The sequence below is a fragment of the Siphateles boraxobius genome, unplaced genomic scaffold (assembly GCF_051911475.1).
Source record: "Siphateles boraxobius isolate OS27281-9 unplaced genomic scaffold, OSU_SipBor_1 9, whole genome shotgun sequence".
NCBI lineage: Eukaryota > Metazoa > Chordata > Actinopteri > Cypriniformes > Leuciscidae > Siphateles > Siphateles boraxobius.
Window position 1 is genome coordinate 5,700,593 of NW_027509219.1, and position 15,462 is coordinate 5,716,054.

The 15,462-nt window shown below is 38.1% G+C and overlaps 2 protein-coding genes across 2 annotated transcripts in view; one reads left to right on the plus strand and one right to left on the minus strand.

The window, feature by feature from the left end:
- Positions 1-15,462, minus strand: part of mtor (mechanistic target of rapamycin kinase) — a 234,686-nt gene that overhangs the window by 123,204 nt on the left and 96,020 nt on the right. The gene's annotated exons all lie outside the window — the stretch shown is intronic.
- Positions 9,067-15,096, plus strand: angptl7 (angiopoietin-like 7). Its single transcript, XM_077224589.1, has 5 exons — positions 9,067-12,195; positions 13,408-13,508; positions 13,593-13,787; positions 13,944-14,139; positions 14,220-15,096. Exons 1-5 carry the CDS (start codon positions 11,826-11,828, stop codon positions 14,387-14,389), a joined length of 1,032 nt encoding a protein of 343 aa, XP_077080704.1. The 5' UTR covers positions 9,067-11,825; the 3' UTR covers positions 14,390-15,096.

Here is a 15,462-nt window from a genome sequence, read left to right on the forward strand (position 1 = left end):
TTGCCTATAGTAAAGTGTGATATGAAAAGTGTAGTGTAGCTTTAGCTTTAGTTTTAGTACAATGAGCAATTTTTTGTAGGGTGTGGGGTGGAATTGGCAGCACAACCAGTTCTCTCTGAGAAACGTCTGGACATTAAAACAGAACATTCAAACCATTGCATGCTCGATTAGTTAGAGACAGAACTGCTCAGGGCAGTTTGCTGTAAAAAAGAAAAGAAAGAACTGCTTAAAATGAGAAAGAGGTTAGTCTAGAGCAGTGCATAATTTGTAAATAAAAAATTGCCGGATAAAAATCAGCTATTAAAAGGCACTGTGACACTGATCATAACTTAAGTTTTCCCGGAACATATAGTACAATGACGTCACAAAACGGTGACAGCACAACTGTAGAGTATCATTTACAAGTTTCTGCACAGCCCTAACTACAGCTTAGTGTATTATTCTGTCACGTATATACAGTAGCTACGTTGAGACCAAACATCATTCAGTTGATTAGTGATATTCTCTCACGGACGACGTTGTTGCCTTTTCCATTATCGATTTTCTGATTCTGACTGATCTAACTCCAGTTGCTCGTGTCTCCTGCTATCCGGATTATTATTAGCAGTTCTATCTTCTGGATCTCTTTTTATCAGAAACACTACCAGCTTTGTGGAAATGGAAAATGAAAATATGCTTGACTTGACTAAAAGCCGCTAAATGCCTACATAGAATATTTGTTCAATCTGACAGTCTTTTAGGGGGTCATCGGGTTTATGCTCACCTCTCTAAGGCCCTTTTCCCCCCGATTGCTCAGTCTGGCCAGGAGTCCAGGTCAAGGAAGATTCCTGGTTGTTCCAAACTTCTTTCATGTAAGAGTTATTGAGGTCATTGTGCTCTTCAGAACCTTAGATGCAACAGATTTTTTGTAGCCTTCCCCAGATCCCACAATTCTGTCTCTGAACTTTGCAAGCAGTTCTTTTGACCTTATAGCTTGGTTTTTGCTCTGATATGCATTTTCAGCTGTTAGACCTTAAAGACAGATGTGTGGCTTTCTAATCAATTTACCACAGGTGGACCAAAAAAATATGATGGATTAAACAAAAATGTACTTGCTTGAACACAACAAAATCATAAAAACAACAAAACAGCAGTTTTTAGCTTGGAGATAAGGTTAATGAACAGAAAAAAAAATTCTATAGTTTCATACGGACCCCCTTTAGGATACTTTTATGGTACTGTTGTGTCTCACCTGAGAGAAAGTAAATAGTGTTTTTAAACCATTTAAAGACTATGGGCCCTATCATACACCCGGCGCAATGCGGCGCCAGGCAAGACGCAAGTCTTTTGCTAGTTTCAGCCTGACGCAGTGATCATTTTCATGTCCTGCGCCACGTTGTTTAAATAGCAACAACCCCATGGGCGTGCTGGTCTGAAGACGAGGTGTGTTTAGGTGCATTGTTGGCACGCGCCTAATCACTCTTTTAATGCAACTGAAATAGACTGTGTCATTGGCCAACCGAAATCTGGTCTAAAGTCAATGACGCAATATTTTTTTTGTTAATTAAAGAGCGTGTTAGTAATATGAGCCTATAGGTGGGTCCACACACACTCTGCTTATTACACACACAGGGACACGCAGCAGCACACAAACTAGCCAAATATTAAAAATAAAACGGATTACAATGTAAAACATTAATATTGTGTACAAAGATATGGTGGGATCAGGCTTGTCCCGTAGATGGTCTGCTTGCGCGTTTTAACCTTAGACACGAGCAGATTTGTTTCCTCTCTGGAGAAGCGTTCAGTCTTTCCCCTTGCAAATTTCGCCATGTAAATAGCAATCCACCATGGCGCATGTGCAACTGGCTTTTAAAGGGAATGGGAAATGACACTCTGATTGGTTTACTGCATGTTACACCCAAAACACACCCAATACTCATTAAGTTTATAGGGACAACCGTTTTAGACCATCCACTGGATGTGCCAACCATTTTTAAACTAGTAAAAGTGGATTATGACACACTCTAAGTGCACTTGCAATGTGCGCTTTAGACCATGCGCTTAGATCGTTGAAATAGGGCCCTATGAAGTCAAATTTCATGTCCATGTGTGCACTAGAACAGAACATGTCTGCTGCTACAGCTGCATGAAAGCACTTAAGTTTACAGTATAGTATATGTTCATCAGTAGCAGTGGCTGCCCATCATTTGGACTATATTATGGGTAGGACTACCAGCATTAGTGGTCACAATATGTCAAAACTGCACTGTAATAGAGGACAGATGTGTTCAACTTTGGCTTTAGTGTGATGAAATAGTCTGGTTCTCTGAGAATCTAAGCTTTCAGAGAAAGAAAAAAATATGAGTTAACCAACAGCGCAATGAATAAAAAAAAATCCAGATGTTTAATGTCCAGATGTTTGAAAGTTATTTCCTCACCTCATGGAATGTGATAAAAGACTAAGCCATTCATTCCCAATTCAGCTCTGACAACACTGCAAGGTCAGTTAAGATTATATAATTGAAGTAGGGTGGACCCAAAACTTCTGGCCAATCCCTTTCATTCCTCTAGTAATATTCATGAAAGGTTTGACATGCAGCTTAGACAATAGTTTCCATTTGATTCCATTTGATCCAATGGCATTTTTCTGACGTGCTATTTCTGACACAAGGTTGTACATGTGGATCTACTTGTGGTCTGACCACAAACACCACTGGAAGAAGTGATATTGTGTTATATAATATTATGTAAGCTGTATTATTGTCAGGGTCATGTTCAGTTTCTTATTTTTCATTGTGTTCAGTCTATGTTAGCATGATTTTCTTTTCTCCTGTGTTATTATTGTTCAATATCTTTCACCTGTGCCCTGGTAATTAACTCCCTTGTTCGCCCTCTTGTATTTAACCCCTGAGTTTCTGTTTGTCCCTTGTCCTGGATTGTTTTGCATTGATGGTTATGTGGTCGTTTTATCTCCAAGTTATTCTCCTGTTCCTTGTTTGAAGTAAGAATAAAAGATAATTCCCTTGGACTCCTTCATCTTGCGCTTTGTACAGCCACTTCCTTGATTACGCGGGACGTTTTATTAAAAAATGCGATGGAATATGCGGGATATTTATGCAATTTTATGCGATGAAATTGCGGGAACTTGCAAAAATTGCGGGAACTTGCAAAAATTGTGGGAACTTGCAAAAATTGCGGGAACTTGCAAAAATTGCGGGAACTTGCAAAAACTGCGGTTTGAAGAAAAAAAAGTGATACCCCCAACACCTTGTTCTCACTAGGCTGCTACCTTAATGTAGAGAGTAATTTCTTATTACTTCCTATGATAAGCAAGCATACTACATCACAGAAAGTGCTGGGAATATTTAAGTTCTCATCTGGTTTTATTTCAGACCTTAATAAACACATGGCTCAAACTTACAAAACATTGATGAGTCAAACAAGTTCTGTAGCTTTACAAAAGGAATATGCTACAACTTCTGTAAAAATGAATAAATAAAATATAAAAAAAAGTGTGTGCTTCCTGTTTTACAGCTTTTCGATGATGTTCACGTCCCTTAATTACGTCACTTCATAACGTTCCTATGGCAACAGGGGAAAATGGCTGCTCTTGTGTGAAGTAAACGCAACATTTTTCAACTTTCTGCTAATATATATATGACTTTTTTGCAACAAAAAATGCGGGGATTATGAAATCATGCAAGCCCCACATATTTTGCGCGGAAATCTGCAATTTATGCGGCGAAAGTTCTGCGTATTTGAAAAAATGCGCCCCACGCATAAATATGCGGACTTTGGCTGATTATGCATTGAATTATGCGATCACATAATCGTGTTTTTCTGGAGGGACTGCACAATAATACGCCTGCTGGAGAGGTGGATAGCAGAGGTCAATGCTGAGTATGTTTTAGAGGTGAACAGCATAACACTCCCTTTATTACATGACATAGGAAATTAATTAAGAGGACTTAAGACTCAAGCATGCACAAACACACGCCGTAGATCACAATAACCACAGGTAAAACTATGAATAGCATCTCATTACCATGGTAAGAATTAACTATATGGTTTCTGTGGTAGAAGTTAACCATCCAGCTGGTTGTTATCGCAAAATAAACCCCAACAGGGTGATCAGAACTTGTATCTCCCTGAAGGTAAGAGATACAAGCAGCAACAGGCAGCAACCAGCGTTTGTATGATACAAGTGAGAGCAAGTCTGTGGTGTGACACAAGAAACATTAAAGACGCACAGCCTTCAGATAGATACTTTGGATGGGCAGTATGTTCAATGTTGTTATTCAATGTTGTTATTGACGATGGTTGTTATCTGGGAATTATAAACCTCGGAATGTCGTGACTGACTAATCAGAATCAAGTATTCCAGAGAGCAATGTATAAGTAAGGGATAATGTACATCCAGCGAAGCGGAGGGGTCCTGAACAGCCTGAAGGGGGGTTATTTTGAGAGAACAACCGGCGCGATGCACATTATCCCTCTTATTACACGGTTACTTACCACATAAGTAAATAATTAGACACAAAATATTGATCTGAGTTGAAATATTTTATTAGCTCTTTAAACGCAAAGCTTTCGCGCATTCCACAGAGAGAGCAGTTGCAGCGCAGCAAGTTCAAACTAGATGGACATTCAAGACACACGGTATACAGTCATACTACTTATTACACAGTATTTCGCCACATAAATACTAATGGAGATAAGGGATATTGTGTTACTTGAAAATGATGTTGTCATTAGTGGAATTGCACTAGCATTGTTTAAATGATACTTATCTAACCGCTATCAGTTTGTCAAAATCAGTTATCGATCAAAAGTTCAGTATGGTGTACCACAAGGCTCAGTACAATGAAAAATGCAGAACAAATAGTTAATGTGTTCTTGACATCAAGGCATGATTATTGTAATGCTCTACTGGGTGGTTGCCCTGCACGCTTAATAAACAAATTACAGCTGGTCCAAAATGCAGCAGCTAGAGTTCTTACCAGAACCAGGAAGTATGACCATATTAGCCCAATTCTGTCAACACTGCATTGGCTCCCTATTAAACATCGTATAAATTTTAAAATATTGCTGATTACTTACAAAGCACAAATTGATTTAGCTCCCCAGTACTTGAGCGAGCTCTTAACGCATTATAGTCATTCACGTCAATTGCGATCTCAAAATTCCGGCAAGTTTATAATACCTAGAATATCAAAATCGACTGCTGGTGGTAGATACTATTCCTATTTAGCACCAAAACTTTGGAACAATCTTCCTAACCATTGTCCGGGAAGCAGACACACTCTGTCGGTTCAAATCTAGACTAAAAACACATCTCTTTGGCCTAACATACCCATAACAAATTATAGACTTCTATTATTCAATGTTAGGCTGCATAGTTTAGATCAGCCGGACCCGGGAACACTTTCCATAAATCCTGATGTACTTGGTACATCATAAGAAGGATGGCGTCTACGCTAAAATTAGTCTCTTTGTTTATCCCGAGGTTTACCGCAATCCACCGGATCCAGGCTATATCCAGACCTGATGAAGGACCAGCGCCTGGACACAACGACAACGCAGTCCTGAAGTGTCAACTAGCCTCTCCCCTGTGAAGGCCTCCTTTCCCTTTAGCTCTGTACAGATAAGACGTTGTCGGGACAATTCCGGTTCGCTTGGCTACGCAGACGCGACAAAAAAATTCTGTATTATACATTTTTAAGCCAGACAAGTAGTTTGTTGAGGGTTGATTTGTGAAGGACTACACGCCTGCGCACATATATATTCAAACGCGCATACCTATCGACTGAACATGTGATGCGCATGTCCGCGGCATCTGCGTTTTCGAGGTTTGCGCAGAGATAACGGATAATCGCTTGCACCTTCGAACCTATTAAAGGGAGTGCATTCTCGAAACACCAGGCACTGTTTTATGCGGATGGACGGCCGGAGGGCGTTAAGGGTTTTTCTGTTAGAGCGGTGTCGTGTTATTGGCCCATAAGTTAATAACGAATGATCTTCGCAACGGAAGTGAATCAATCAAAACTATCTTTAGCTGGACAATAACTTTATCCTAGAGCCGTGGTAAAGCCTAAACAATCTGTAACAGTAATTTCTATTATCACTATAAAGCTGCTTTGAAACAATCCATACTGTTAAAAGAGCTTTATAAATGAAGGTGACTTGACTTGAATTGAGCGGTTGGTATCTGGGAATAACTTACCGCTGGATGGCGCTATTGACCAATCAGAATCAATTATTCCACAGAGCTGTGCAATAAACTAGTTTAAATCACAGACACTTTTGTGGTTTGTATCAGAGAACTCTGCACCGAACTCGTACACTTCTCACTGGATCACACTAAGCTCTTTAGTGGTCGCTTTCGTTCTAAACAAGCACTGAACTGTCTTTAAGGCCAAGCGGATACATGGTCCATGTGGTGGGGTTTAAACAAGTAGCGCTGTTTCGTTCTGCTTTTGGCGTATTTGCTGTTCATTGTTTCTCATACGCAACCGAAATGGCAGCGCTTACCAGTTAGTCAAATTGTTATGGCACCAGTTTAACCTCTGTATTGTATAACAGTGCACAGTATTGCATAACTATAGCATAGTATATATATTTTTGTATAGCTTCTTTGAAATAGTAGTAGTACTTTATTGTCATTCCGAAATGTGGTACATTAAAGGAACGAAATTTCGTACACAGGTCTCAGCAATGACAATAAATGACAACTTTAATACTAATAATAGAATAAAAATCTGTGTAAGTAATAATATGCATAAAATAAAAGCAAAATAAAGCATATGTGTGCGTGTTAGTCTTGTTACAGATAGCGAACTGTGCTTGATGATTTTCTGGGCAAATTTAACTACTCGCTTTAGTTCCCTCCTGCAGCAACAGAACACTTTCCCCACCACACAGTGATACAAGAGGTGAGGACACTCTCGACCATACAACTGTAAAAGGATTTGAGGACTGTAATGCCAAGGCCAGCATGCTTCAATTTCCTCGAGAAACAAAGGAGTTGATGGGCCTTCTTTATCAGACCGGCCTTACTGATACTCCAAGTGAGTTCCTTACTAATATGCACTCTCAAGTAGCTGGAGACCCCTCAACAGCTACTCCTCCAATATCTAGAAGAAGAGGGATGTTGCTCCCTTTCCTAAAGTCCACAATCATATCTATTTTGACTTCTTCACATTAATGCAGAGGATTGTCTATATTACAGAGAATACAATTACATTTTAGTTGACAAGCAATAAAATACCCTGTTTTGCTCACAATACAATACAATACAATACAAAAAACACACAAAAAAATTTCAATCATTTAATTCATCTAGAAACTTCATGTAATAAATGTAATGTGGCATCATGAAAAATTTCAAGAAACCACCTTCTCATAAGATACTGGAATATTCTTCTGTCGAGTAAACGCTCAATACCTATGCACCTCACTATCAGTTTTTTGATGCAATACTTCTCCACATGTAGCTTTAGAAATAAAATCAAAACATCTGTTGACTCTTCTTATATTGGTTTGTGCATCTTATGTTTGGCCACTGACAGACGGTAGCACCTCCCATAGTTATTCCGTTAGAGAGTATTTAGTCCAAAAGGAAAAGATCAAATAGTATAACAAAACAACAAAAATAAACTTACTCAACGATTTTTAAACTTACGATTTTTTTCCTCAAACTGCTCTGACAAAATTGGGAAATTTAAGAAATCAGAAGTGGTCACAGAAAACACCAGGGGCCTGATGTATAAACGTTGTGTAATCACAAAATGGGCATAGAAATGTGCATACGCAATTTTCCACGCACATTGTATATGTTTTATAAAAAAATAAAAAATAAAAAAATAAACTAGGCATTAATATGCGAGTACCGTACGAACACTCTAGGCTGTGCGTACTCACTCTTTTACTTTTACTTTTTTAATATGAATTTAAAAAGAAATATTTGTGGCAGCTGCTTTTGAACACTTTTCCGGTGGCATGCTGTGTTTTAATGTTTTAACTACAGTGAGGATTGCAGCGAGGATACAGCGCCTGATAATTCTGCTTTAAATTGTGTTCTAAATAGCAGAACTCATGTTCGGAGAAAATATTATGATTTTATATTATATTATGAAATATTATGAAAAATACTGCTGCATTTGAACAATAGAATTTGAAGGAAATAACTTTCTCTGAAAAGTATTTTATTTAAATTTAATTTAATTACTCTAAAACAAGACAAGGATACTGAATGATTTTAGCAATGTAATGTGATGGCACAAATTTTTAGTCAATATCTTATATTTTCCTAATATCTTGTATCGTTAAACATGGTATCACAAGGATGGGAATATGTATATGGAAATGATATGCAGATGATGTTATGCATGGTAAAGCTAGGCATTGTAAGCTCCATATATGGTTATTTTGCGGAAGAGACGGGGTGGAGATGCATGTACAGTATGCACAATCTTCCACTGAGTGGGTTTTATAATCTAGTGTGCACTTTTAGGATGAAATCTAAGGAAAGTTTTATAGATGAGGCCCCAGGTGTAAAGAGTGATGTGTCTCAGCTGACCACTTGTGACTGGATCACCCACAACGCATTTCATTACTAGACATAAACAGAATCTTAAAGTTTATTGTGGTCCAATTGAAGAAAAAAAGGTAGTGACCGAGAAATTATACTGAAAAAAAAAGTTGCACAAACCTCCAAGTGGTTTCGAAAGAAAAAATTGAAATTTGAGAATTGGCACAAGCCTTACCCATAGGGTCAGTATACAAACATACATAACAGTGAAATGCTGAGGGTCAGCCTGCACATGTCTGGCTGAGGATGTGAAGACAATAATCTTGATTCATTTCATGGTAAAATACTCACAGATGTGCAGACTCTGAAAATAAATCGTTGCATGATGTTTGGAAATAAGCAAGACACAGCGACAGGCGATATGACGTCAACACCTCCAGACTGTTTATGTCATTCATTTGGTAATAAATGCGGGGTGTCAAGAGAATCTCTAGCGCCACTGTTATTGGTGATGTGAATAGATACATTGTGAACAGCTACAGAATGTGTTTGTTTTTTTTGTTTTTTTTTGAGGGGAGCTCAAAATTCAAGTGTTGTGTTTTGGGATGTACCAATGCAAATAAAAGTGTCTCCATAGACTCCCGCCATCTGAGTCACTGAGGACAAATCCTGGTTAAATTTCATTTTCAAAGGAAATGTCTCAAAGAAAATCACAGTAGTCTTATACGTTTGTGCCAATCATTTTATGTGGACTGCTTCACAAACAAATTTCTATTCAGTGTTCAAATTTCAGTGTTGTCATTTCTAAGCTGGATTTTCAAAAAGGTTGATTCTGAAAGATGGGTCAAAACCAACGCTTCTACACATGCACAAACTTCAGATCCAGAAAAAGTAAGTATCACACGTAATATGTTGTGAGTCCTTCCAAATTGCCCTTTGAAAGAGCTAGTTGGCACTCTGTACAGCTAATGTTGTTTAAACTAGTTAAAAATTGCACATGAACGCCCTTTGAAGTCGCCCACTTCAATGTGACAAGCCCCAATCACGACTTCGGAAGTAGTAATTATTAAATTTCTGATAGGACGTGAAGGAACCAGGAAACCATAGGTATGTTGTAATTTTTGTCCCACCATATCTGTGTAGTTCATAAACACGCATTATACTTTTAAACATATAAGGCTGAACACAGCTACTGACAGTTTCTGACATTTTCAATGCGTGAGATTGTCCTGCTTTGTTGTTGCGGGTATGCCGGAGCATGAGCTCTTCAAGCTACCCGCTCTTCTTGAAAGGGGGCCGGGAGCACCAGCTCATTTGCCTTTAAAGGGACACACACAAAAAAAGCATTTTTGTTCACTCCCAAAAAGAGGAAATTTTAACATGCTATAAAAAATTAACTGTGGGGTATAAACCTAAAACTTCACATACGCACTCTGGGGACATTAGAGACTTATTTTACATATTGTATAATAGGTCCCCTTTAAGTTTAGTTTTGATGAGTTAAGTTAAGGATAAGTTTTGTTAGTTTGAAGAACACATTTCTAGTCAAAGTCCTTTAGCAACAGATTCTGACAAAATTAAAGTTCTTTTCAGCTTCAGAGACAGATAGCTGAATGGCTTTGTGAATTGAAAGATAAAAATGCAGCTCTTCAACCTGAGTACATTTCAGGGGTACTGAAGAACGTTAATTAGCAGACACTTGGGGTCTCAAAACAGTCTGAAGCTCACCAAAACTGCTGGGAAAACATCTGGATGCCTGGCTGTAGCCTATGGCAATCAGACAACATCCTCATTGACTTCAGCTGTGCTAATAGTACCTTTGAGTTGTGGAACACATTCCAGAATATATTCTGCAATAAAATATATTCAAAAACAAATCTGCTTTACTCTTTTAAAAAACGTACTCTAGTATAAAAATTTTAATGAAATTGATAATCCTGTTATGTGGCGGCTGACGGCTACTTACTACAGAGTGCGTAGATGTGTACATATAGCTCATTATGAGACAGGTGAAAAAGGGTAAAGCAGCACAATAAAAAAGACTTTCACCAGATTTTGCATACTCATACAGCATTATGACATCGTAAACAGCTTCCTAACACCCTCTCAAGAGTATCATTACTGCTACAAGAGCATGTCTTGTCTATAAGTGTTTTTGTTTTTTTTGGAGTCAGCTCCCTGACATCTGTTTTCTTTTGTTGTCTGAACCAGAGGGAACATCAACCTGTGATCAGTGTTGTCACGATACAAAAATTTCAGTAGTCGGTACCAATATCAGTGAAATTTCATGGTTCATGGTTACGCGTCTGTAACTTTTTAAATCAGTGAATAGTTAGATAAGTTAGTCTGAAGTATAGTGCTCTAGTTCATTATATTGAAATCTCTACATGGCATAAAGATATTATAAACATTAACATCATGATTGTCAGTAAAGCTTTTTTTTAATTATAAGTTATAAGCATAAGAAGTTATATTTAAAATTAATTATAAGAAGTTATAAGCCCTATACAAATAAAATTAACTTGGCTTTACAATAACAAAACAGCAGTTTCAGCAAAAGTATGGATCGTGGCTCAAGATGACAAGGATGTCAATTGGAAAATTAAGCAGTACGATTTTTTGTGGTATATCACCTGGAAAAAATTCACCTCTTTTAAATCTAATATTTAAAATCTAATAGCATCTCAAATAGTTATATAGCACTTACTCCAATTATTACAAGTAGGTTTTGAGAAATTAAAAGAATGGAAGCACATCTTCCTCTCACAAGTCTTCCTCTTTGATAAGAGGATGTCACACAAAAACTAAATTTTTTTAAAAGAAAAGGTCAGAATATAAGACAGTGTATGACATTCCCAGAACAAAGAGTCTTTATGTAATCTTCAGTTTACAAACAAACTCTGCTTGTGCAGAATGGAAGCATTGTGAGGTGCATTGCACACGTGTTGACGGGTGGGACCGGACAAAAGGCGGAGGAAATTTTTTTCCAAGGGGGAGAGGGTGGGAAGGGCCGAGTGGTGGTAGGTGTTGGGGGGGGTCAATGACTGTGGGCCTGAGCAAAAGGGGTGGGCACAGCACACGTGAAAAAATATTTAAGCTGCATCCGCTGTGAGCAGACATTTGATTCTGAACTGAAGAGAAGGGACTTGCCTGGAAAATATTCTACAGTTCCTAACTTCATTCTAAAAAACTCTTCTTACATTTTTCTTGTTTCGCTGTAATCTGACAAACATTCAAAAGATCAAAACAGCCAGGATCAATCAACATCTTCCTCAAAGCAAGAGCACTCAAACTTTCTCCACACATAAGAATAATGAAAAGCATGAAGATGACGGCTACTGCATTGGCTCTTTTACTTCTAGTCCTGGGTCACGTGATGGCTCAGGGTGGCCTCAAGAAGAACTTGGCAACAACCAAACAGGCAAAACCAGCACAATGCTGTGATGAGGTGCGCTCCCTGAAGGTCCAGGTGGCCAATCTGAGCAGCATGTTGGAAGAAATGAAAAAGAAACAGGAGTCTGATCTTATGAAGGTTGTGCGGGAGATGATGGAGCTGGAAAAGCTCAACCAGCAGCATGAGGCCCGTGTCACAGAGGCTGAGAGCAAATATTCAGAAATCTACAATCAGATTGAAATCATGCAGCTGCAGGCAGCCCAGTCTGCCCCACAGCAGAGCACCTCAGGTGAGTCTTGACACAGACAACTCAACATTTGCTTGAAGCTTTTTTCAAGCACACACCATGTGTTATTCTACTCTATGCAAGGTCACAGGTCACATATGCTGGCTGTTGACATACCTCAGAGTGTCAGTGATTGTCCTCTAAAGTCATGGGATAATGTAGCCCACCTACTGCTAAAAAAATATTGAAAGATTGTAAATATGGCTTGGGCAATCATTCTATGTATAAGTATGGTATCCTGTATGTTCATTAACCAGGCATTATTCATTATAAAAATAAGCCATATTTCCTGGCAAAATCAAGCAATAAATAGCAGAAGACTGTTGATGTAATATTCTCTTCATTTAGACCATTTAATTTAATTTAAATTACATCGGGAGCCATTCACAACTCTCCAACTCTCTCCACACTGTTGGGTAATAGAGGGTTATTTCTGAATTCATCTTTGCTTTCTAAAGTCTTTCCTGCAAAACCACATTTCCAAATTCTACTTTGGAAGCAGACCTTTACTTTGGAATGAAGGATAACAGCTCTATTATCATGGTACACTATCCAGTAAGCATCAAGATTACAGAAAAGTGTAGTGTACTGTAAAGACAAGAAACTCAGAGAGGAAGAAACAAAACAAAGGTTTGTGTAGTTTTATCTGGACAGAATGCTTTAATGTATGTACATGGAATTCTTCAGACACATACGTTTCATTTCGAGAAACTTTAACATAGTTGTACCCAAGCTGTGAAACGTCTGGGCAGCAGTTGGAGGTAATTAGTAGGTAATAATACAGGTTACCTTGTGCATGAATGTCTGGCTTTCCAACAGTAGCCAAATCACAGCAGGCAATGTGGGCTTCTTACTCTGAACCCACAAGAACAAAGGAGCATTTTTCCTTCAAAACGATTAGACTAATAATCTTTCAAAACAGAAAGAGATGTTAAACGAAGCAAGTTGCAAAGCTGTAGTTTAATACCCAATTAACTATTTGTCACGCTGTTTCCTTTTTACTAGCGGCAACCGCACACACAGTGAAGCTTTGTTAGGAATGTGCTAGTTACACAGACACACATAGCCTAAAGTCAGCAGGAGTGCACACTAAATTAAGATTCTTCAGTTGGTTTGAAGGTGGATCCTGATGGATCCCATTAGGTTTAAATCCTTTGTTTTTTTAAAAGCACCTGGTATTTGAGACCCTAAACTAAGGAATTCTCCCTCCCTTAGATGCAATCTATGATTGCGCATCCCTATACAGCAGAAGCTACAGAATTTCTGGAGAGTATAAACTACCAAAAGATGACTTCCTTGGAACACCTGAACTAAATGTAAGTCTGAATCATAGTCTTCATACAAGAAGCGACTTCAGTTTAAAAGAAGATTTGTCATTGAACCCCAGATTGTTTCTTCAGGTATATTGTGACATGGAACACAATGGTGGTGGGTGGACTGTCATTCAGAGACGCAAGATTGGTCTGACAAGCTTTAACCGCGACTGGAAGCAGTACAAGAATGGTTTTGGTACAATCCGTGGTGACTTCTGGCTTGGCAACAAACACATCTTCCGTCTAACCAGACAGCCCGCAGTGCTGAGAATAGAGATGGAGGCAAGTATGAATCAAGCACAACATTAGAATAGTGTGGAATCACACAAAGTAACACTTCCTCCTCATTAAAGGTGATCCTCACTAAGGAATATTAATCCATGAATAATGCTTAAAGTACAACATATTAAATTACACATTCTTTTTATATTCTGCTAGGACTGGGAGGGTAAGACACGCTACGCTGAATACGGCTTCTTCACAGTGAGCAATGAGATGAACAGCTACAAGCTTTTCATTGCCAACTACAGCGGGAACGCTGGTGACTCTCTGCGTTACCACAATAATACCAACTTCAGCACCAAGAACAAAGACAATGACAAGTGTGTGGACAACTGCGCACAACTTCGCCAGGGTAAAAAGAAACACCCACCAGACATGTTTCTGCTGTGCTAATGAACTTCATGTTTTAACCTTAAAAGCTTTATTTCACAGGTGGATACTGGTACAACTGCTGCACTGACTCCAATCTAAATGGTGTGTTTTACCGCTATGGGTCACATACCAAAAATCCAGATGGCATCTCTTGGTATGGATGGCATGGACCAAACTACTCACTGAAACGAGTGGAGATGAAGATCCGGCCCCAGAGCTTTGTACCATAAAGACTTTCCAAAACCAAACTTATGTTCCTGCTCACCACTAAACCTTGGATCAACATAATCTACAGCTTAAACTGGGCAAACATTTCAGGGGGAATGCATTTGTAAAACAGAGTTTTGAATATGTGAAAAAAGAGGTTTGATTGTAAATTGCATTTTATACAAGGTATTTATCTCTTAAATATTTTTATTTTCTTTAACCTTTTCTAGAGCATTTTATACACATGATCATTGAGTACAGCAAGGCGGATGCAAGTCATTAAGACAATATGTTCGATTTTTGTAAAATTACAAACAATTTGACATTTCAGAAACATTACGGTAAATTCACTGGTAGAGTAAATGAACTCTGTAAAAAGTAAAATATTGAATGATTAATAAATTGTATTTAAAAAAAAATCTTTTTTTGAACTAACAGTCAAAATTAGTAGTGACAAACATGAAAAAACAACAACAACGAAATACACAAAACAACAGTGAGATTGTCCCTAACTAGGAGTACTAAAAGTAATTGCCTGGACCTTCAAGAATGGTCACCCTATTCATTTGACTTTGTCAAGATCAGTTCACACAACTATAACGGGCAAAATAAAATGGAGCAAGCACTTTGGTTACGCAGATTTTTCTTATTTTACTATAATCACATCGTTATCATTGTACAAGCAAAAAAAATAAAAAAGATCAAGCACGATCACACAACAGAAAACAAATTCGACTTTTTCTCTAATGTTCTCAGAATTGCTCAGAATCTTTATTCTGCCACACAAAAGATTATTATACTGACAAAACAAACAAGACCAAACAACACCAAGGACCCAAGACACAGAACTCAATCAGTGCCAGGACTGAGGACTAGCTCAGTGTATTTGAAATTCCATGAGAAAATGCCATCCACCAATTCAGAGATGCATTATTTTGACAAAGGTGGACCATATTAAGTAAAAAACAGCAACAAACCACCTTTAATTTTATATCAAGCACAAAAAAGACAATAAAGGTGGTTTTGTTACTGCCAATCTGGACAGCATACTGATAACTAAAACAATTTTAAGGGGCATATGACCTTTTTAAAAACT

What these genes read in the sequence shown, in the direction of transcription:
- angptl7 (XM_077224589.1), top strand. Translation starts at nt 11,826, where the DNA reads ATGAAAAGCATGAAGATGACGGCTACTGCATTGGCTCTTTTACTTCTA. An exon ending in CCCACAGCAGAGCACCTCAG is followed by an intron (nt 12,196 to 13,407) that starts GTGAGTCTTGAC and finishes TCCCTCCCTTAG; the next exon opens with ATGCAATCTATGATTGCGCA. An exon ending in CTGCGCACAACTTCGCCAGG is followed by an intron (nt 14,140 to 14,219) that starts GTAAAAAGAAAC and finishes TTTATTTCACAG; the next exon opens with GTGGATACTGGTACAACTGC.